This window comes from Pelobates fuscus, chromosome 6 (assembly GCF_036172605.1).
Source record: "Pelobates fuscus isolate aPelFus1 chromosome 6, aPelFus1.pri, whole genome shotgun sequence".
NCBI classification, from domain to species: Eukaryota; Metazoa; Chordata; class Amphibia; order Anura; family Pelobatidae; genus Pelobates; species Pelobates fuscus.
The window spans coordinates 298,656,681-298,679,222 of NC_086322.1; the positions used below are offsets into that span (position 1 = coordinate 298,656,681).

General features: G+C 45.1%; 1 protein-coding gene across 2 annotated transcripts in view; it reads left to right on the plus strand.

The window, feature by feature from the left end:
- The window catches only part of GATA5 (GATA binding protein 5), a 45,656-nt gene that overhangs the window by 16,283 nt on the left and 6,831 nt on the right, over positions 1–22,542 (plus strand). For both annotated transcript variants that reach the window (XM_063459592.1, XM_063459593.1), the window contains exons 3-4: positions 10,847–11,016; positions 21,742–21,867. In XM_063459592.1, the coding sequence (XP_063315662.1) occupies positions 10,847–11,016; positions 21,742–21,867 (296 nt within the window). The remainder of the gene's footprint in view (positions 1–10,846; positions 11,017–21,741; positions 21,868–22,542) is intronic.

Consider the following 22,542-nt stretch of genomic DNA (forward strand, 5'->3'; position numbering starts at 1 on the left):
CTGTCACTCACACTATACACACTAATTTACACATTGTCAGTCACACTATACACACTATCAGTCACACTATACACACTGCCAGTCACACTGTCATTCACACTATACACACTAATTTACACATTGTCAGTCACACTATACACACTATCAGTCACACTATACACACTGTCAGTCACACTATACACACTGCCAGTCACACTGTCATTCACACTATACACACTAATTTACACAATGTCAGTCACACTATACACACTGTCAGTCACACTATACACACTGCCAGTCACACTGTCACTCACACTAATTTACACACTGTCAGTCACACTATACACACTATCAGTCACACTATACACACTGTCAGTCACACTATACACACTGTCAGTCACACTATACACACTAATTTACACATTGTCAGTCACACTATACACACTGCCAGTCACACTGTCATTCACACTATACACACTAATTTACACATTGTCAGTCACACTATACACACTATCAGTCACACTATACACACTGTCAGTCACACTATACACACTGCCAGTCACACTGTCATTCACACTATACACACTAATTTACACAATGTCAGTCACACTATACACACTGTCAGTCACACTATACACACTGCCAGTCACACTGTCACTCACACTAATTTACACACTGTCAGTCACACTATACACACTATCAGTCACACTATACACACTGTCAGTCACACTATACACACTGTCAGTCACACTATACACACTAATTTACACACTGTCAGTCACACTATATGCACTCATTTACACACTGTCAGTCACACTATACACACTAATTTACACACTGTCAGTCACACTATATGCACTCATTTACACACTGTACGTCACACTATACACACTAATTTACACACTGTACGTCACACTATACACCCTATCAGTCACACTCATTTACACACTGTCAGTCAGTCAGTGTAAGGTGGATTTCACATTTTAGACAGTAGCTAAATTAGAAAACTCTTCGTCCTTCCATGCTTTTGGTTCATCTCTTTCGGCCTAATATCTGAAATGTGAATTTTCACTTTAGAGAATAACTCTGTATAACTATACACTGTATATTCCACACATGAAACAGAGGGTGCACACTCTGATTCTAGGACTGACTGTAGGAGCTGCCTCCTCCCCCTCCTTTCTTCTAAGGGTCTGTCATTTGTCAGTTGTGGAGCACAGGGTGATAGATTTGTATTTTAGGAGCTGCCCAAATTTCTGTGTCCGAGCTGTGAGCCAGCAGCATTCCATCAGGACTCCATCAGACCCCCGCCTGCCTGTCGCCAGCAGTCAGCATGGAAAGTTTCCAATCTTCCCCCTCCAACCTTTTATCATCTTACAAAAACACTGGCTAATCATTTATAGTCCAGCTCTGCAAGGATGTATGGGAAAATATAACATGGAAGGGGTAATGCCATGCCTAGAGAGATGGGGAAGACCCATTGTGTAAGGAAGTGGTTGACCACTCCACTTAGTGTAGTTAATATCCCACTGAGTGTTTACAAATACTACATTGAGAGACTCCGTCAATCTCTATGATCAATTCTTCCCTATTCCAAATTTACTATAGAGTCCCATTGCACCGATGGTAAGTTGTATACAGGGCTGGTGCAAGGATTTTTGGCTACACAGACAAATATGCATTTTGCTGCCCCCCATCTCTCCCCCCTCCCCCCCCCAAAAAATGTATCTTCACCTGTGTGCCTTGTAACCCCTCTTTTACATTTCTTACCCCCTTTAGTGTTACATAACCCCTTTTGAATGAGTTATCCCTATGTGTGCTACACCCCCTTTAGTGTATTATATCCCCCCCCCCCCGTGTCTCTTACTTGCCCACCAGCCCCTTTTTGTGTCACTGTGCTTTAGTGTGGGGGATAGGGGCAGAATTGTGTGGGATAGGGACTTTATTAATATATACAAATTCTGTAGCACTGTACAATAGGGCTTTAGTACTGTGTTTGTGGGGGACAAGGGTTTTAGTCAAGGGGAGATAGGAGTAGTATTGGGGAATAGAGGCAGTATTGGGGGGGTAGGGACTTTAGCGAGGGGGGAATAGGGGCAGTATTGTGGGGGATTAGGGCCTTATTGTGGTGGGGCAGGGGCCGTATTATCGCAGATTGTTTCTTTAGTATGGGGACAGGGCCCATATTGTGGTGATTGATTCTTTAGTGTAGGGGGGGAAAGGGGCAGTATTATAGGTGATTGGGGCATTAGTGGTATGGTTAGGAACAGTATTGTGGGGAATGGGGCTTTTGTGTGGTGGGATATGGACAGTATTGTGTGGGACAGGGGTATTAGTGAGGAGATAGGCACAGTATTGTGGGGGATTGAGTCTATGGTGGGGGGGTAAGAACAGTATTGTGGGATCTGGGGCTATGGTGGAGGGATTGGAACAGTATTGTGGGGTTTGGAGCTTTAGTAGGGGGGGCAGGGGCAGTATTGTGGGGGACTCTGGCTATGTTGGGGGTTAGGAACAGTATGTGGGGGCAGGTGCGGTATTGTGGGAGGTAGAGCAGCATTATGGGTGACTGGGGCTATGGTGGGGGGATTGGAACAGTTTTGAGGGACAGGGCAGCATATTGGGGAACTGGGGCTATTGTGGGCGGAAGGGACAGTATTGTGGGGGACAGGGGCTATGGTGGGAGGGGGGATGGGGGACAGCATTATGGGGGGCTGGGGCTATTGTGGGAGTAAGGGAACAGGGGCAGTATTGTAAGGTACACACACACACACATCCACCAGGAGTAGATCCACAGCCTGATGTCCAGTGGGCTGCCACAGTGCTCCTCTGAGTGAACTCCGATCCAGATCCGCATATGACATCATATTCCAGCTCCCAGGACCTCTACAGAGCTCCCTCGCCCGCCCTCTCCTCCTCCGCCAGGCTGCGTAGGTACTGGTGCTCGGCCACGCTACAGTAAATGACCGTCAGGTCCTGACGGTTTACTGGATATTTGCGCCCTAAGGCAGCCGCCTGTGCCGCCTTATGGTAGCGCCATCCCTGGCTGTATACCACTTCTATAAATGATTCTGCCAATGTAAAGAGAGCTTCACGTAAGACAATACTGATACTGTACATACAGAGACCCAGATCATCACAATAACTACACCCAGCATGTTGCCAAAACTCAAAGTGAAAGGGGGCCCTGTGTAAATTCTACCATTAAACATGATTAACCCTGCTCTGTCTGCCCACAGATGTAAGATTAGAATTGACTGGTTTACTGGGGATCCACTGGTGACCTGCTACATTTTAACATCTGACTCCTATTTGTTATTAACATGATAATGGAGCCTATTGCTCTTAATGTGCTATGTTATTCAGAGCAGGAGGAATACATACACAGCTGATTACAACAATATTGGCACCTTGGCCTGAAGTAACATGTAAACTCTTGGAGATGTGTATCCGTCACATTATATAGCGAACAAAATGGCTGCTTTTTACAACATCATACGTGACCAGCTCCAGCACTCAGTAATAACCGTTTAGCACATAAGCATTTTTTTCCTTGCATTACAAAGTGAACTTGGCAATAATACAACTATGACATATAAAATGTTTTCAGGGATAGCGACTAAAACTAGACATCGGGATATTTCCTGACAAAAACACGTATACAAACCTGGCAACATCAGTATAAGAAGATCCACAGCAAATCTGGGGGGTACAGCCTTTCATCACAAACCCAGCGCCCCTCAGGGAACATGCATTAAACCATAGAGATTTCTTTAGGTACACATATTCGCTTTCACTGGAAAGACTGCTAGCATAATTTTTTGATATTAAAAATAGGCACTTTCTCACCAAAAAAAATCAATTATATGTAGCCTTTCTACTGAAATTTTTGCATGTTCTTGTTGAAATGCAATTGATTTAAAATCCCTCTTCACCTACTCTTTCTGTGTGTCAAACGTGTTTTGTTAGAATTGTTTGTTTGGCTAGTGTACAGCGCTACGGTATATGTTGGCTCTGTAAACACCATCATATTTGTGGTACCTTACCCCAATCAAAACACACACACACCCCAGATTTACTTGTGAAGTATACATCCCCCTGCTTCCTATAACCATGCTTGGTACGAGTGGCGGCTCTAGACTTTGTGAGGCCTTAGCTGAGAGAGGGTGGGGGTGGGGGTTGAGAGAGGGTAGTGGGGGCTGAGAGAGTGTAGGGAGGGCTGAGAGAGTGTAGGGAGGGCTGAGAGGGTAGGGAGGGCTGAGAGGGTGGTGGGGGCTGAGAGATAGTGGTGGGGCCTGAGAGCGGGTAGGGGGGATGAGAGGGTGGTGGCTGAGAGAGGGTAGGGGGGATGAGAGGGTGGGGGCTGAGCGCGGGTAGGGGTGCTAAGAGAGAGTAGGGGGGCTAAGAGAGGGTAGGTGGGATGAGAGAGGGTTGTGGGGGCTGAGAGAGGGTGGATGTGGGGGTGACAGTTTGTGGGGGGGCTAATAAATACCTTTTTTTCCTTTAACTATTCCCTGGTGGTCCAGTGTCTCTGTCCCTGGTGGTCCGGCGGGCAGGTTCTCATACTTTTGGAGATCACAAGACTTACCATGTGGTCTGCAGCTCCGCCGGGCGCAGAGCTGCAGACCACATGGTAAGTCTCGCGATCTCCAAAAGTATGAGAGTGCTGCGGTGGTAACCCGCAGCAACGTTCTGATACCCTGGAGATTGCGAGACAGTTTAGTCTGCAGCTCTGTGCCCGGCGAAGCTGCAGACTGACTATAGTGCTGGGCGGCTCTCGATCCGCGCAGACTGACTGGAGGGGCCTCGCACCCGGCGGCATAAAGGGCAAGCCACCGGGCCCCCTTCTGTGTCGGGTCTTCGGTCAGGGACCGAAGACCCGACATGTCACTCTGCACTAAGGTGATTTAGGCGGCCGCGAGGCCCCAATCAGCGCAAGGCCTTAAGCGGCCGCCTAAATCGCCTACTTAGAGAGCCGCCTCTGCTTGGCACATCTTCCCACATAGGAGCTAGCGGAAAATCCCCACAAAACATTGTAACTCTTACTCTTGGGGGTTCCCTGCGTTTATCATGACAATTTGTGAAAATATGTAGCCTTCCACATTTTGAAAGATTTTACCTTAGATGTGAGTAGAGCTATTTCCCGAGTCCACCATCAGGCAGACTTTAACTCACTAAAACTTTAACAGGAGTTAATAAAACTTGTGACGCATGTGAGCATCACAACAAATCTAAATGGAAATCCCTAAACAGGTATAGCAATAAGTAACTGCACATAATATGTCTGGACCCTATCTTTCCTGTATGGATTGAAAAGGGTTAAAAACAAGTTGTGCAGTAATCTCAAAAGTTTTATTTTCTTACTATGGCCTCAAAATAATAAGCTTTCCTAATGATTCAACACTGTTAGAAAATGTTCCAAGTGATTTGTCAATGCAAGTCACCATTAAAGTCTATGGGGAGTTTTTCAGTTAAATCACTTGGAAAGATTTCTAAGAGTACTGAATCACAGTGGAGGCTCTGGCAGGAGTACTTGGGGCAAAAATGTATTTGTAGTAGTTTAGAAAACAAATATTTGTAGTAGTTTAGAAACACTAAGATTCTTTTTTTTTCTGGGAATGGAATGGGAAAATAGGTATTTCTTTAATTACGTAATAGGTTTTATTTCAGCCTGAATTGGTAGCTGTTTGGAGGAGCTTACTTGGGAACACCTAGGCATGTCAAAAAGTGGGGCTGGTTTGAAATCTGCCCTGTTTCAGCAGGTTTTGCACATGCCTACAGTCCTTTAAGAAGGAATTTCCATTAAGTTACCATTTGGGCAACAGAGGCAGCTGCCCATGAGTGGAGGCATGCTACTGGCTTCTCTATTCAGGGGCCATCGTTAGCTGATAACACCAGGGGGTAGGGTTACAGTGCCCAAAGGGGAGAGAAGCAATAAGCCATATTGGAAGTAACACACAGAGAGCACATCAGCAGCAGATCAGGGCCCCTGCCAAATGTAAGTGTATAACATTATCTTTTTCTCTTCCCCAATACCGCAGTGATTGCCTGAGTGCGGATAAAGCAAGGATTTTACTCAAATATATATAAAGCCAGGGAAGAACAGGGAGGCCAAGAGAAAGGAGGAAATAGCAGACATTTCTGCCACGGAGCACTGTGCTAAAAACAAAACACAAAGACATACAGGGCCGGTCTGGTCCACCGAAATGCCAGGAAAATTTCCAGGTGGACCGCAGCACCTGGGGCCGGGCTGACAGCCCTAACCATCAGACTCCTGTAATTTAAATATTTTCCCTTCAGGCTGTGTCAGTCTGAGGGGAGTAATGAGCGAGGAGCTGGGGGCTAGTGCGGCCGCAATTAGGCTGCCGGCCGCCCAAAAGGAGACCTGTCAGTCTCCCTTCAAAATTGACATCAATTTTGCAGCATTCCCCGTCCTGCATGTAAGCCCCACCTCTTGACGATAGCTCTGCCTCCTACACACAAGCCCCACCCCCACACATGTTAGTGACCTCGCTGGAAACAAGAGGCCACAAAATGGTAACTTACCTGCCAGTGTCAGGTAAACTTCAGCCATGACAGTGATTGTGTGTGTGTGTGCTTGCTAGTGAGTGAGCATGTGTGTGTGTGTGTGTGCCTGCTAGTGAGTGAGCTTGTGTGTGTGTGTGTGTGTGCCTGCTAGTGAGTGAACTTGTGTGGATGTGTGTGTGTACCTGCTAGTGAGTGAGCTTGTCTCTGTGTGTGTGCCTGCTAGTGAGTGAGCTTGTGTGTGTGTGTGCCTGCTAGTCAATGAGCTTGTGTGTGTATGTGCCTGCTAGTGAGTGAGCTTGTGTGTGTGTGTGTGTGCCTGATAGTGATTGAGCTTGTGTGTGTGTGCCTGCTAGTGAATAAGCTTGTGTGTGTGCGCCTGCTAGTGAGTGAGCTTGTGTGTGTGCACGCCTGATAGCGAATGAGCGTGTGTGTGTGCGTGTGCCTGTTAGTGGGTGAGCTTGTGTGTGTGTGCCTGCTAGTGAGTGAGCTTGTGTGTGTGTGCCTGATAGTGAGTAAGCTTGTGTGTGTGTGTGTGTGTGTGTGTGCCTGATAGTGAGTAAGCTTGTGTGTGTGTGTGTGCCTGCTAGTGAGTGAGCTTGTGTGTATGTGTGGCTGCTAGTGAGTGAGCTTGTGTGTGTGTGTGTGTGACTGCTATTGAGTGAGCTTGAATGTGTGTGTCAGTGAGCTTGTCTGTAGTGAGCATGTGTGTGTAAGTGAATGTGTCTGTAGTGAGCATTTGTGTGTTAGTGAGCTTGTGTGTGTCAGAGAGCTTGTCTGTAGGAATCATATGTGTATCAGTGAGCATATGTGTGTGAACTTGTATGCCTGTAGTGAGCATGTGTGTGTCAGTTTGTCTGTACTACGGTTGTGTGTATACCAATAAGCTTGTCTGGGTGTGTCAGTGAGATTGTCTGTCAGTGAGCCTCTTTGTGTGCATCTGTGAGCGTGTGTTTATTTGTCAATGAGCTTATGTATGTCAGTGAGATTGTTTGTCTATCAGGCTGTGTACCAATGAGCTTGTGTGTGTCAGTGAGCTGGTCTGTGTCTTCATGTGAGTATGCTTACTGTATAATTAAATGTTTTACTCTGAAAGGACCAATATTTTATATTAGAAAAAGAAATATAAAATATTGGTCCTTTCAGAATAAAACATTTAATATATATAATATATAAGAGTAAAACATTTAATATATATATATATATATATATATATATATATATATATTTAATATGTAAGGCTATATATATAGCCTTACATATTACATGTGACAATATGGGGCTGTGACTTATGGGGCTGGCATAGATTTTTTTCTCCAGAGCTGCTTTGTATCCCCAGTCCGCCCTGAAGATATACCTAAACCATAGAAATACAAAGAAACATCTCAAAGGGTAATAAAGTAAAAACTACTGCAAGATCCCAGTTTTCAAGGTTACACTCACAGGATTTCAAGTAAAATCAGGCACATCACATAAAATGATGAATGTGGACAGGAGCACTGTGCTGCGTGTCACTAATAGTTTTCATAACTCCTTCTGCACATACCCACCATCTTAGTTACAGTGCTCAATCACTATACAGCCGATACCCGAGACATGCATGCTTGTTGCTAGTTGAAAAGTTGTGAAGCTTCAAACTGCAGGACTGGGGCTGTGACTCTGAGGACTGATCTGATACTGATTTCAATATGTAATGATTACTGATTCTGTTAACCATGTCAGCTACTTCTTGGCTCCATATTACCACTGCCAGCTGCAACGGTAATAAAGAGTCTATCAGTATCCTACTGCTATAACCCTGTGCACACTGTGTGCTCAGAGCTAATTAAATTGCTGGCATGGTCCATAACAGCAGCAATATTTAATAAAACACTAATGTAATCACAGCAGGACCGCTACTGAAGAAGAGAACATGAGAGGGAGAGCTAAGAGACGGCTAGGAAGATAAAGCGAGATAGTTGGAGCATTATACAGGGTTCTCTCTGTATTGCAGCTCTGTGTAATCCATCACAGTGATCCTGGCTGGGATGAGTATCTCATTATTGTGCACAGCTCTGTGTGTGATTTCTCTGTATTTCAGCTCTACCTGTTGTATGGGTATATTTGTAGTCTGTACACAAGCTCTGTGTATTGTATAGATATCTTTGTATTATGCCCGGCTCTGTTTATGTTGTTGTTATCTCTGCATTGTACTCAGCTCTACATAATTTATAGATACCTATAATGCCCAGCTTGTTCTATAGTATGAGCATCTCCATAGGCGTGCGCAGCCTATTGCATTAGGGTGTGCACCATAAAGCACAAAAACACGCCGTGTGTATATGTATGTACATGTATATATATATACACACACACACATACATACACTGCTGTGTGTGTGTGGGGGGGTGCTGTTAGTGTGATGTGTATGTGAGGGTGCTGATAGTGTGCTGTGTGGGTGTTTGTGTGTGTGAGGGTGCTGTTTGTGTACTGTGTGTGTATGAGGGTGTTTGTGTGTGTATGTTTGTTAGGGTCCTGTTAGTGTGCTGTGTGAGGGTGCTGTTTGTGTGATGTGTGTGTGGGAGGGTGCTATTTGTGTGAGGGTGCTTTTCGTGTGCTGTGTGTGAGGGTGCTGTGTGTTTGTAAGGATGATGTGTGTGTGTGTGAGGGTGCTGTTTGTTTGTAGATGTGCTGTGTGTGTGAGGGTGCTGTGTTTGTGAGGGTGCTGTTCGTGTGCTGTGTGTGAGGGTGCTGTGTGTTTGTAAGGATGATGTGTGTGTGTGTGTGTGTGAGGGTGCTGTGTATGTGAGGGTGCGGTTTGTGTGATGTGTGTGTATGAGGGTGCTGTGTGTAAATGCGCTGTGTGTGAGGGTGCTGTGTGTGTGTGTTTGTGAGGGTGCTGTGTGTTTGTAAGGATGATGTGTGTGAGGGTGCTGTATGTGTGTAGGTGCTGTTTGTGTGCTGTGTGTGTGTGAGGGTGCTGTTTGTGTGCTATATGTGTGTGTGCTGTATGTTTGGAGGGATTGTGGGGGTGGAGGTGGGGACAGATTAGTAAATATCCCCCCTCCCTTCTTTCCTTATGTAGGGAGGGGGGATCCTTGCTGCCATGTGCCATCCCTGGTGGTCCAGTGGAGAGTGAACTCTAGCCTGTGGTGCTAGAGTTCACTCTTGCGAGAGCTGAGCAGCAACGCGAGAGGAACATGGCATAGCTGCTGGCAAGAGCTCCCCGAGTCCTCTCCTGCCTCCCTCCATGCTGCTGTGGGCCGGTGAGGTAGATCTTTGATCTCCCCAGCGGCCCATGGAGACTTAGAGCAGAGCCGGCGCTCGGATAGCGCCGGCTCTGCATGAGCCGAAAGGGGAGATCCTGAGATCTCCCATGCCAGTCTCAATCCATAGGCGTGCCGCGGGGATTAGGGTGTGCCCAGGCACACCGGCAGACCTCTGTGAGCATCTCTTTATTATGCTCAGCTCTCTGTATTGTATGAGCACTGTATAGGGAGAAGTTACTCTGACGAGGGCCAAATAGTGATTTCTAGACAACTGGGTCAGAGCATCTCTAAAACGGCAAGTCTTGTGGGGTGTTACCGGTATGCAGTGGTTGGTACATCAACCACTGCATACATCAACCACTACTGCATACAACCAGTGCAGACAACCAGTGAACCAGCCTCAGGGTCATGTATGCCTAAGGTTCATTGATACACGTGGGGAGTGAAGGCAGCTTGTCTTGTCCAATCACACAAAAGAGCTACTGTAGCTCAAATTGCTAAAAAAAATTAAAAAAAAACACAGGACACATTCAGAGGTCTGTGTCTCAACACTTTAGAGTTATTTCAGCAGCACAAGGGGGACCTACATGATATTAGGCAGGTGGTTTTAATCAGTGTATATGCAAGGTCCGAGAGTAACGGAACCACAGTGCTAAGGCAGTGAGCATATTGCGTATTGCCCTGGACTATATTGATTGAGAATGAGTAGGAGTGTGATATCAGACTGAATTTATTTGTAAATGTTTGCTTTTAACAATGATTGTTTAATGTAAGGGTGGTTGTGTGCAAGAATACATTTTGCTTATAACAATATGTTAGATTATTTAACCAAAAAATCATATTAATGCTCTGTAAGCAGTGCCCCTATTCAGAGCCGGCATTGACTCTCCCTTGGAGGCCACATGTGCATGCTCTACAATTAACCACCTAAACGGACCTCTGTGTTTTCCCTTGACTGTGTGTAGAGGAAAGAAAATGACCAACACCTAACAGGTGTGAGGAAGGCTGAACTTGATGGACGCAAGTCTCTTTTCAGCTATCTAACTATGTAACTATGTAACCTGTAAGTAACTTTTCCTTTCTCTGCATCGTTACAGAGTTTCTAGAAGAATTTCATGGAGAGGGAAGAGAATGTGTCAATTGTGGCGCTATGTCCACTCCTCTGTGGAGGCGGGATGGCACTGGGCACTACCTGTGTAATGCCTGTGGACTCTACCACAAAATGAATGGCATCAACCGTCCCCTCATCAAGCCACAGAAACGACTGGTAGGAAATCATCAATTTATAACTAAATTCAAAATGCTGTTTTCTGGGTCCCAGGAGCTCATGCTCTAATCAGTATAAGACATTACAGCATTAAAATAAACAGTACTTATGTATGGATTTTTAAAGTGTATATAAGTTACCAATTTCTGGTAGTGTTAACAGCTTCAATGAGGAACATTTATTTATAACCGTATATTATGCCAGATGGTGTGTATGTGTGTATCACAGAGCTCCACAGCAATAAAACTCGCAGTAATGTGCATTCTGTTTGTATGTATCACAGAGCTCCATGACAATAAAACTCATAGTATCCATTGTATAAATTGTATCAAAGCCCCAATCAAAACATGCAGTAATGTGTATTGTGCACAAATGTATCACAGAACTCCACAGATATAAAACTCACATTAATGTGCAATGTGTGTATCACAGAGCTCCGCGACATTAAAAGTCACCTTAATTTGCAACTTAATTTGCACATTCATATAATGCACAGTAATATGCATTATATGCGTTTATCACAGAGCTCCACAGTGATAAAACTCACAGTAAGCTGCTATATGAGTTCCACAACAATAAAACATTCATACATATGGCACACTACTGTGAGTTTTATTGCTGTGGAGCTCTGTGATACACTCATATAATGCATATTACTGTGAGTTTTATTGCTGTGGAGCTCTGTGATACACTCATATAATGCATATTACTGTGAGTTTTATTGCTGTGGAGCTCTGTGATACACTCATATAATGCATATTACTGTGAGTTTTATTGCTGTGAAGGTCCTTGATTCATCCATACACATAGCACATGGCAATTTCATTGCTGTGATCTACAACGCTCCATAGATATAAAACTCCTGCTTTAAATAAAATGCAATTTATTACTTTGATAAAGTCCTTACAAAGCCACCCAAAATGTCCTGGAATATCCTCACCCCCTTGAGCACATATTGAATCACACCCACTGCTCCTGTCTGAAATACCGTGAGCTATGGCTGGAGATCAAGTCTGACCCTTCCCCATGCAAACTCACAGAAAAAACATTCAAATTACACAAGGAATGAAAGTTATACTCTGGCAGTGAGATACAATTGGTGAATATTTGATCCAGTATAACAGTTTGCAAACACTGTAAAAATTGTATTTTCTTACATTTTGACGAATGGATTTTCACTGCACTTTATGTAGGAACAGTAGTCGTGAAAAGAACGTAGAATGTAAGAAAAAAATAAAATAGAAACATAAGCACATAGCGGGAGTAGTAGTAGGGTAGCAGGGTATTAGCTGTGGGCCATCGAAGCTAATGTCTAAGAGCAATGTTTGTCAGTGGTAGGTAGCTGTATAGGTAGCTGTATAGCTCATGTCACTGCGTACCCTTAGACTGGCCCGTTTGGGAATTGGGAAGGGAGACCGGGGGGAAACAACTATTTACAACTGAATGTGGTGTGCATGATGAGTAATAGTGAGGATAGTGTGGAGCAGTGCAGTTAAAGTGAGGAAAGCAGAATGGTAGAGATAAGTGAGATAAGAGAGGAGATCAGACTTTTCTCTTGGGGGTCCCCGGGGGGGAATAGGTAAGGGGGCGGGGGTAGGAGCAGCCCTATGTTTGTGAGTCGTGGACTTCAGGATTGGGGGGGGAGTACTGTGTCATTAGAATTGTCATCAGGTAAATAGCAGACTGCTGGTGATCCAGAGTTCTCAGACCTTTTTGGTGTCATGAAATTGGGCTGCCAATTTGTTAGATTCCAGGGTCTCCATGATCTTCCACGTCACAGTGGCAATAGTGAGTGTCTGTTTGTCGGCCCATTTTCCCCCTAGGGCACTACATGCAGCCAGCGCCATCTGTGACGCTAATTTGTTCTAATGTCTGGTCAAGGCATCTGTTGGTTTAGATCAGGGGTGGGGAACCTTTGGGCCTCCAGACATTTTGGACTACATCTCCGTATATCTTTGCCAGCATTATGGCTGTAAGTGCAGAACATCTGGAGGGCTGAAGGTTTCCCATCCCTGTTTTAGATAATAGCAGATCCCATGGGCTAGAGGGTATGGTTTGGTTTCCCCAGTACTAACTATACAAGTCCAGAAACCCTGAATCTTCAGACAACTCCACCAGCAGTGGCCACGACTACTTCTAATAGCAGGAATGATCATGCTGGTTAGAGCAACCCTTCTAAAGAAATATATCAGTTTACCTTTAAATTCTTGCAATAATAGTAGGACGATCACTATAAGTACCATCCAAACATTAGATTTTCTGAATACAAGGTGTCTGCATTCAGAGACATTTTTGGAAAGTTGGTAAATATCATCTGATTGCAATATGACACATGAAAAGTAATGTAGAAATGAAAAGAAAGAAGAAACAAAAGAAAAGTAGCTGTAAAAATGGAGGCAGGTAATTATTCCACAATGGGTAAATAAGGAGGTATTTGCATTTTATTTGCATGTTTGAGCACATTAATACTCAGCTTAGTGTGTGTCAGACATGATTCCGGCCCAGCTATTAAGGGCACAGGTGGAGTGTATTTCTGGGCTGTGCCTATGGGCTTTAGCACATCCCTTATGGTAACTGATCCTCTGCGATGCTTGCCGTCCAGTGATTTTTGGTTTTGGCGTAAATCCCAGTATTCCCATTCCCACAATTTAGTGCACTCTGTTCCAGATGGCAAAGCAGTCAGGCTGACTCCTTAAAGGACTTTATATGAATTGAGCGAGGTGCGAGGATGTGAAATGTGAAGGAAGGTTCTGTAAGAGGCCGCGTGCTTCCAATACTGTTCCTCTCTGAAAGGTTTGTGTGTTAAACACTTTGTGCTCCATATTTCCATCAGCTTCGAGAAACACTGGAAAAATGAATCCAGAAATGGTATTACTGCCGCACAGACACCATGTATCACACAGAGAGTATACATGGGATCTCCACCATTCCTTTGTAACAGGATATCATTGGCTGAATGGAGCGTGCAGTAAATGGAGCTGTAAATGTAGTGCGATGAAGCGGTGGGGTCCCTGTATCTTCAGTACTAGCGCTGTAGGTATGGCTGCTGACTATTCAGGGAGCATGGCAATGCTGTGATCAAAAAACATCAGAGGGAAGGAATGGGCATTTACTACCATGTCTAAAACCTTGTTACCCCAAGGGAAATGGACTGGAGGGTGGATTCCAGGCCACTAGTCACACAATATACCAAGATATATACTGGGGCCTCTGGGGTCTGGACATCTCTACTGCTCCTCACAAGTGTTCTACCGTATGGAATCCTAAAGTGATAGAACTTTAATGACAACATAACATATATAGAGTTACATGTAGGTTTTTTTCTCTGGTATAATACTAAGCCCTACGGAATTTGTTCGGGCTATATTAATATAATAATAATATAATAATACGTGGCATTCAGACCGGATGGTAAACATGACGGGATTTTCCATTTTACTCAGTTCTGTAATCATTGGCCTCTGAGCAGTCTGTAATCTGTTATTACGAAATATACTGTATGCTGAATAATTCAAGTTATAGTCTCCTTGGTGACAGACCCAGTTTAAGTAAACCTCAAAGAATTAAAATGATTGTAAATAATTTGAGCAGGGATGCAAAGGGGCAAAGTGTGTGTATGTGTTGTATTGCATGGTTTCTGCCCACAGACAGACACTATTTCTCGAATCATTATGTTACACAATAGCTAGATTAATTAATCGCAGAAATCTTACACCAATGGAGTGCATAGTTAGCAGGGACCACACAAATCAGTCATTTCAGCCTGCCTTCTGCAAGATGGCTCCTAAAACCCGGTGAGCACCCTGTGATGGCCACCTAAGCTTTGCTGCTGTCCATTTGCATGCCAAAGTCTACTCATCTCATCATGGCTACCACACACATGGCCACCCTACTTGGCTACCACACACATGGCCACCCCTGAACTTTACTTCAATGGCTGCAACATCCCCAGATTTCCAGCCTAGACCAAAACCTACGGAGTGTTATCTTCATGCTTTAACCACCACCTGGTACTAGATATATATACCTAATAGAGATAGTTTACACACAGTGCAATAATAAGGAATTAAATGACACAGAAATAATTTTTGTACATTATTATTATTATTATTATTATTATTATTATTATTATTATTTATTTTTGGAGTGCAGAATAATTTCCATGTTAAAGGAACACTATAGGGTCAGAAACACAAACTTGTATTCCGGACCCTATAATGTTAAAAACACCATCCAGCCCCTCTGATCCCCCTTTACTCTACCTTCTGCTACTGGCTCTGCCCCTGATCTGCCTGCTTGGCTGACATCATCAGAAGTCTTGCTCAACATCAGTCACAATGCTTTCTTAGGAAATCATTGGATTGGCTGAGACTGTCAAGGAGGCAGATCAGGGGCAGAGCCAGCACAAGCCAAACACAGCCCTGGCCATCAGTATCTCCTCATAGAGTTACATTGAATAAATACATCAAAGTTCTGTGTCTCCTTGCAGAGGGTGGAGACACTGAATGTCAGTCACACTGTGCAGCACTGCCCCAAGAAGCACCTCTAGTAGCCGTCTGAGAATTGGCCAGTGAAGGTATCCCTAGGCTGTCAGCCAGTGATTGTGAATACACAAAGGCTGATTTTTCCTAGCTCAGTCACGGAGCCATGTTCAGCCAATGCCTTTTAAAGGTATAGTACAGTCTTGCTTTAAGGAGGCATACTGCAGGGCATTGCACCAAGATGTAGGCAGGTAGGTTGTGTCTCCTACCGTGTGTGGGGCTCCACACAGCACCTCAGAATTTGGTTGTGATCCTGCTTTGGGCCGCTTAGGGATATTCCTCTGTGCAGCCTCATGTCTAAGTGGAGTGCGCCGCTAGTTCTGCTGCCACGATGGAGCCTTAACTGGCGACTGGCCCGGCATCCTCTCTGTCCCCCCAGCAGAACCAGGGTGTGACCCCAAGTATTAAGGCCAAGAAGCGGGCCAGGTCTAGCCAGCACCATCTTGTGGCAATGCACTCGTCACCTTTGACATCAGGCCCGGAACCGGCGTCTTGCGCTAATTTTGCCCGGTAATTTCCAAGGTGAGTAAGCTCTCTGCTGGGGTAGTAGCCTTCTGACACTGGTGGAGCTTCTGCCAAAACACACCAAGGATTCTGTCGAGATGAGAGAACCTGCTCCACACAGAGAACAGTGGGACTCATGGCATTTAGAGAAGGCCCGCAAGTAATGGTGAAACAGCTGCAAGCTGGACAGCATTAATCTGAGTCCCGGTAATCTGCTCTGGTCAGGGAGCATGTGAGGCACTGTCAGCGTCATACAGAGTGCGATAATGGGTGATTATTTAGGTAAAAATATCCTGCAATATTTTACTCTTGGTGTATTGAGTCATTTTTGTTTCCCCTTTAATAATCCATATTTTCTGATGGCCATAAATGAGAGATAAACCAGAGAATCTAAATAGGCCGCAATATGGTACTGTTCTTTTTTATATAAATAAACTGCTCAGTTCAAAGTTAGAGACAGCGGGTTCTCGCAGACAAGGTCACAGCGTTGCCACGGAGATCTGACTGCCCCTTTTACTTTAAAGTAAACTGAAAGGAAATTAGGAGTAAAATATGGTTCTGCTGCTGTCCTTGACAAGCCCCTGAGCCTTGTGATCGTCCATCACTGGCGCTCAACAAAATTTAGGAGTTAGGGAGGAACATTTACAGAGACAATATTTTTGGAAGCAACTAATGGAGACTCTGCCTGTCTCCATCTCACAGGCTTCCAAAAAATAATTAATTAACCCGTTAGAGGCTGAGGACGCCCAATGTATTCAGCCCTTTTCAGAGTTATTTCTCTATTTTCCAACAATTTGTTTAAACGCACATTTCTAATCTTTCTGTACACCATTTGGCAACGTTCATTAGCAGACACTTCACACCTTGTACAACAGCTGATTGTGGCTGATTACACGGATATGAGCCAATTTGTTTCTAAACTGGATTATATGTTCTACTGAGCCAAGAAATCGTTACATCCAGTATAACAGACTGTTCCCGGACATTCACTATGTACAGACCATGATATAGTGGGATTTGGCTAACCCTTCTAATGAAGAGGTTAATAATGCTCAATCATTTCCTGTTCTTGGAATGAAAAATAAATCCCTGCAACCAGGCTAGAGTCTCTACCCCAGAATCCCCTGCAGCCTGGCTCCAGTCTCTACCCCAGAATCCCCTGCAGCCTGGCTCCAGTCTCTACCCCAGAATCCCCTGCAGTCTGGCTCCAGCCTCTACCCCAGAATCCCCTGCAGCCAGGCTCCAGTCTCTATCCCAGAATCTCCTGCAGCCAGGCTCCAGTCTCTATCACAGAATCCCCTGCAGCCAGGCTCCAGTCTCTACCCCAGAATCCCCTACAGCCAGGCTTCAGTCTCTACCCCAGAATCCCCTGCAGCAGGGCTCCAGTCTCTATCCCAGAATCCCCTGCAGCCAGGCTCCAGTCTCTATCACAGAATCCCCTGCAGCCAGGCTCCAGTCTCTACCCCAGAATCCCCTGCAGCCAGGCTCCAGTCTCTACCCCAGAATCCCCTGCAGCAGGGCTCCAGTCTCTATCCCAGAATCTCCTGCAGCCAGGCTCCAGTCTCTATCCCAGAATCTCCTGCAGACAGGCTCAAGTCCTTATCCCGGAATCCTCTACAGCCTGGCTCCAGTCCTTATCCTGGAATCTCCTGTAGCCAGGCTCTAGTCCTTATCCTGGAATCTCCTGTAGCCTGGCTCCAGTCTTTATCCCAGTATCTCCTGTAGCCCGGCTCCAGTCCTTATCCCAGAATCGCCTGCAGCCCGGTTCCAGTCCTTATCCCGGAATCTCCTGTAGCCAGGCTCCAGTCCTTATCCCAGAATTCCCTGCAACCAGGCTACAGTGTCTACCCCAGAATCCCCTGCAGCCTGGCTCCAGTCCTTATACCGGAATCCTCTGCAGCCAGGCTCCAGTCCTTATCCAAGAATCCCCTGAAGCCAGGCTCCAGTCCTTATCCTGGAATCCCCTGCAGCCAGGCTCCAGTCCTTATACCGGAATCCTCTGCAGCCAGGCTCTAGTCCTTATCCCAGAATCTTCTGCAGCCAGGCTCCAGTCGTTATCCCGGAATCATCTGTAGCCAGGCTCCAGTCTTTATCATGGAATCTCCTGTAGCCCGGCTCCAACCCTTATCCTGGAATCTCCTGTAGCCAGCCTCCAGCCCCTATTCTTGAATAATCTGTAGCCCAGGCTCCAGTCCCCATCCCAGAATTACCTGCTTACTCTATTCTCATAGGAATTAGTGGCATGGATGAATTTACACACATGATGTGCTGCCAAGGGAAAAAGCAAGAAATTAGATGCCGTATACACATTAGCTATTAGAGGACAAGGATTGGCTGAGGGGTCTTTGCCATTTCCTGGTTTGATTGAGAATCTGAGGAGAGTCAGAATCTTGGAAAATTGTAAAGAAAAGGAAAGACATGTCTCCTAGAGAGATACATTTCCAACAATTGGGCCTAACCCTGAAAAATACCAAAAAGACAGTCCCCAACTACATGTGTGGTTGGGGACTGTCTTTTTGAGAATCTTGGAAAACCCTTTTAAAAGGGGGGGACATTCTGGGGTGATTATCGTTTTTTTATTAATGTGCAGTAAATCCAACAAAGAGTGCCTTTATATTAATAAGTTAGAATATTATTTGAGTGCTTTTGTTTATGTATTTTTCATTCCGTATGACTGATATTCTGAGGTATGATAAGAAACCTCCTCTGTATGCCATTATCCTGTGTATTCCCTTGCTAGTGTAATAATAATTAGCTAACACGTCAGACTTTGTAGACTCTGGAGAACCTCTGTCTGACACAGAGGTTCTTGGGGCTCATCGAGGGGGCCTGCACATACCATTCAACTCACTCAGAACTTGCGGGAAATTGTTTAAATTCTCTGCTCCACTGAAAACCGAAGAACGTGGTTCTTAGAGCCACAGTTTCTGGGAGTTATCACTTGCATGGATTGATTTGTGAGTATTGGTTGTGCATGTAGAATGCTTGAAAAGAGAATTTTACAAAATGTGTTATTATTATTAAAATTCTTAACATTTGTTGACTGAAGAGGTTTCCAAGAATTCACAATATGGAAATGGTTAAAGGAGAGAGTAATTGTAGATTATGCTAGCTTTAGTGTACCTATAATCTTAATTTTATTAATGACAGGAGGCGAATATTTGCTTAAGTCTCTCTTTACTAGAACTCCACAGCAGTAAAAAACACAGAGAGTAAACAACCAATCAAAAAACAGTAAGGAGACCATATAACTCCCTTCTCAACATTCCATTTCCTCTTTCAAGCTGCGATAACAAACACAGTCAGAAAACATAACATAACAAAAACAGCCCGTCTCTGAAAGAGATAACGACTCTCATAGACTTCTTCAACCGAATTGAAAACTTAAACGTGATCCCATCCTGTGAACTTTACACTGGAACGAGATAAACAGAATCGAAAATTGTGATTAGCCAATCAAATGTACGTATAAAAGCATGCAGCCAGCCAGTGAAAATTATATTGAAAACCACCAAGTCTACAGGTCCCCGCCCTAGGCAGTAATGAAAACATACAGGCATAAATAACCATAAGAAATAATTGACCAGAAACATATCTCTTTATTAATACTCAACATACGAGATAATAAATACAAACAAGGAGGAGTTCAGGTGCTGCAAAGCGGTCTCACTGGATTTTTGTTGGTACGAAAATTCCTCTGGGTCTTGCTCACCCCACACGCCTTCGTCCTCCGAGGGGGATTGATCCGCCCGCCATTCATCCAGGACGGACATGGGCGGGGGGAGAAAGAATTCTTCTTCCTCTTCGGGGAAGTACCTTGGTGGCGCTGGAGATGAAGCGGTCGCTTCGCGGGACCCTTACCCTTCTGGGTACCTGTCTCAGGGCCTTCACCCTTCCAGTAGCGCTTAGGTGCGCGTGTCTGGTCTCTGTCCGGTGAGTTGGGGCCGGACTCAATCGGCGTGTGTTGCGTCTCCGCCATGTCCCTATCTTGGGACGTTAGGGGTAGTGCCCTCGAGAGTGCTTTCTCTACAGAGACGGCGACAGCCGCATTGATCATTGCCTAAAGGGTATCTTGGGTAGGGGCGTCCATACTCTGCTCGTAGCTTGACCCTGTGGGGTAGAAATGACAGGTGTCACCCCAGCTAGTATGGGAGCAGAGTTTATATGGACACAATTATAGTGTGTAGAGCATGGTCGGGGAGGTCCCCAGTATCAGAGTTCCCCGTAATTATTCCTAGGCCTGCGGCCGGAGGGGATGTAGGCACGAGTAAGCGCCGGCTATCAATAGGGCACTGTCAGGGCATGCTAGTTAGGGGGCACAGACAGAGCAGGTCGGTATAGTGGGCACAGACAAAGCAGGCTAGTCAAAGGGGCACAGACATAGCAGGCCAGTCAATGTGGCACAGACAGAGCAGGCCAAGTCACTTATAGGTGTAGTATAACTAGCATAAGGGTCACTGTAGTGTTAGGAACCAGCTGTAGGCTTCTGGTACAGAATATGTAGCCTGTAGAGGTGATGCTCTCAGGGGGTCAAGTGTATAGTGCTTGGCCCTATTGGGGCAGAGGGTCCACTTAATTGTTTATTGTATAATATAAACTATGAGAATGTAGAGTACAGTTAAATGATGTGGCACCCTGAAAAGGGGGCACCCTTCACTGTCCACCAATGCAAAACATATAATGATTCCACTAATGCAATTGGTGGGGGAGGGGGCGAGCGTCAGTGCTCCCTCCTCCACCTGGCGGATCCATGCGGTCCGCGGATCGAGCCGGCCACATATGGCGCCCACGTGTAAAGGCTCCGGTCGGCGGGTGTGACCGCAAACGCAGCACCCCGCAACCAGAGCCAAGGACACACACGCGGGGCCGCTGGAGACGTACTCCGCGGTCCCGGAGCTCGGGGGGATTGGAGGAGGCAGAACAGGCTGGCCTCATGAAACCCCCGAGCGGCAAACGCACCCGCACAGCAGTGAAAGCGGGTAAGTAAACGGGGAAAGAAACAATAAGAATAATAGGAAAATAATAAGAATAATAATACAAAAAATAATAGGAATAATAATAAGGGGACAGATAAGGGGGAAGAATCCCAGCGATAGAAAAAAAACAGGTACACAAAAACCTCCCCACAAACACAGTGCAAGAGAAGCAGAGGGCATAAACTAGGCATAAAACAACAAGTCCCCAAATAGTAAAATATGCAAACACAAAGATATAAATAATATACACAGCCACCAACTAATAATAGCAGGAGGCAGTGGTACTCTGACCTGTACTGATGCGGAGCAGCAAAGAAAGAGGAAATGGAATGTTGAGAAGGGAGTTATATGGACTGCTTACTGTTTTTTGAATGGTTGTTTACTCTCTGTGTTTTTTGCTGCTGTAGAGTTCTAGTAAAGAGAGACTTAAGCAAATATGAAGCCTCCTGTCATGTTATAAAATCCACATTTGGCTGGTGCTAGTGATGTAGACATGGGGCAGACAGTGAGCCAGGCACGCAGTCTGCTGGGGCAGAAGATAGAAGGATCAGATGCATGTGTAGAACAGATGCACTGGTGGGCCCTGTCTAAGGGCACACATATGCCCACCTCCCGTGTACCCCTCCTCTCTATGGACATACAATAGCTTACATACCTCCCAACTGTCCCCATACATATTAACCACATCTCTCTGCTTCCCACAGTCTTCCTCTCGGCGAGCCGGGTTGTGCTGCACAAATTGCCACACCAGCACCACTACACTATGGAGACGCAATGCTGAAGGAGAGCCTGTGTGTAATGCCTGCGGCCTGTATATGAAATTACACGGGGTAAGGTCAAACCATGGGGTGTATAATGTAACATCACCTAACCATTTCAAAAGTAGAACAATTTACAAAACAAAAATACACGTTTATTTTAGAGGCTGGAGACCATTTTAATCCCCTGTTTTGTGTTTTAATTACTTAAAATATATTTTAAAATTGTTTGATGGTGAAAGCTCTATGGTAAGTATGTTTTCCTCTTAATGGTAGCCATAAAGCTAACCTGAGCAGATACATCAATATTACATGATCTGCTTGGTACTACCTGCTAAACACCGTGCCCAGTATGACAGATTTACAAACGGTGCGAGCTTTATCCAGCCAGAGGTTTTAACTAAAACATTCATATATGGTGTCCTTGCACTCAGGATAGAAAAGGCATCATGGTGGTTAAAAAGTGTCACTTACTTTATTAACATCCAATACAAAAAAAAAATAAAAAAACACAAAATAGGGGCAGACAGTAAAATTAAACATATTACCTGAGAAGGGGTTCATTTTATTTTAGGAGGGGAAGAATTAGAGAAAGTTATGTTTTGGGGTTTCTTGTGTTCCTTTTGTTTCTGGGTGAACATGGGATACGCGAACTGCTGAGTAAGCACCAACGTAACGTAACCTCACAGGCCTGTCCCTGTCCTGCATGTGTCCCCCCCTCCATTTTAAGTGCAAGGACACAGTATG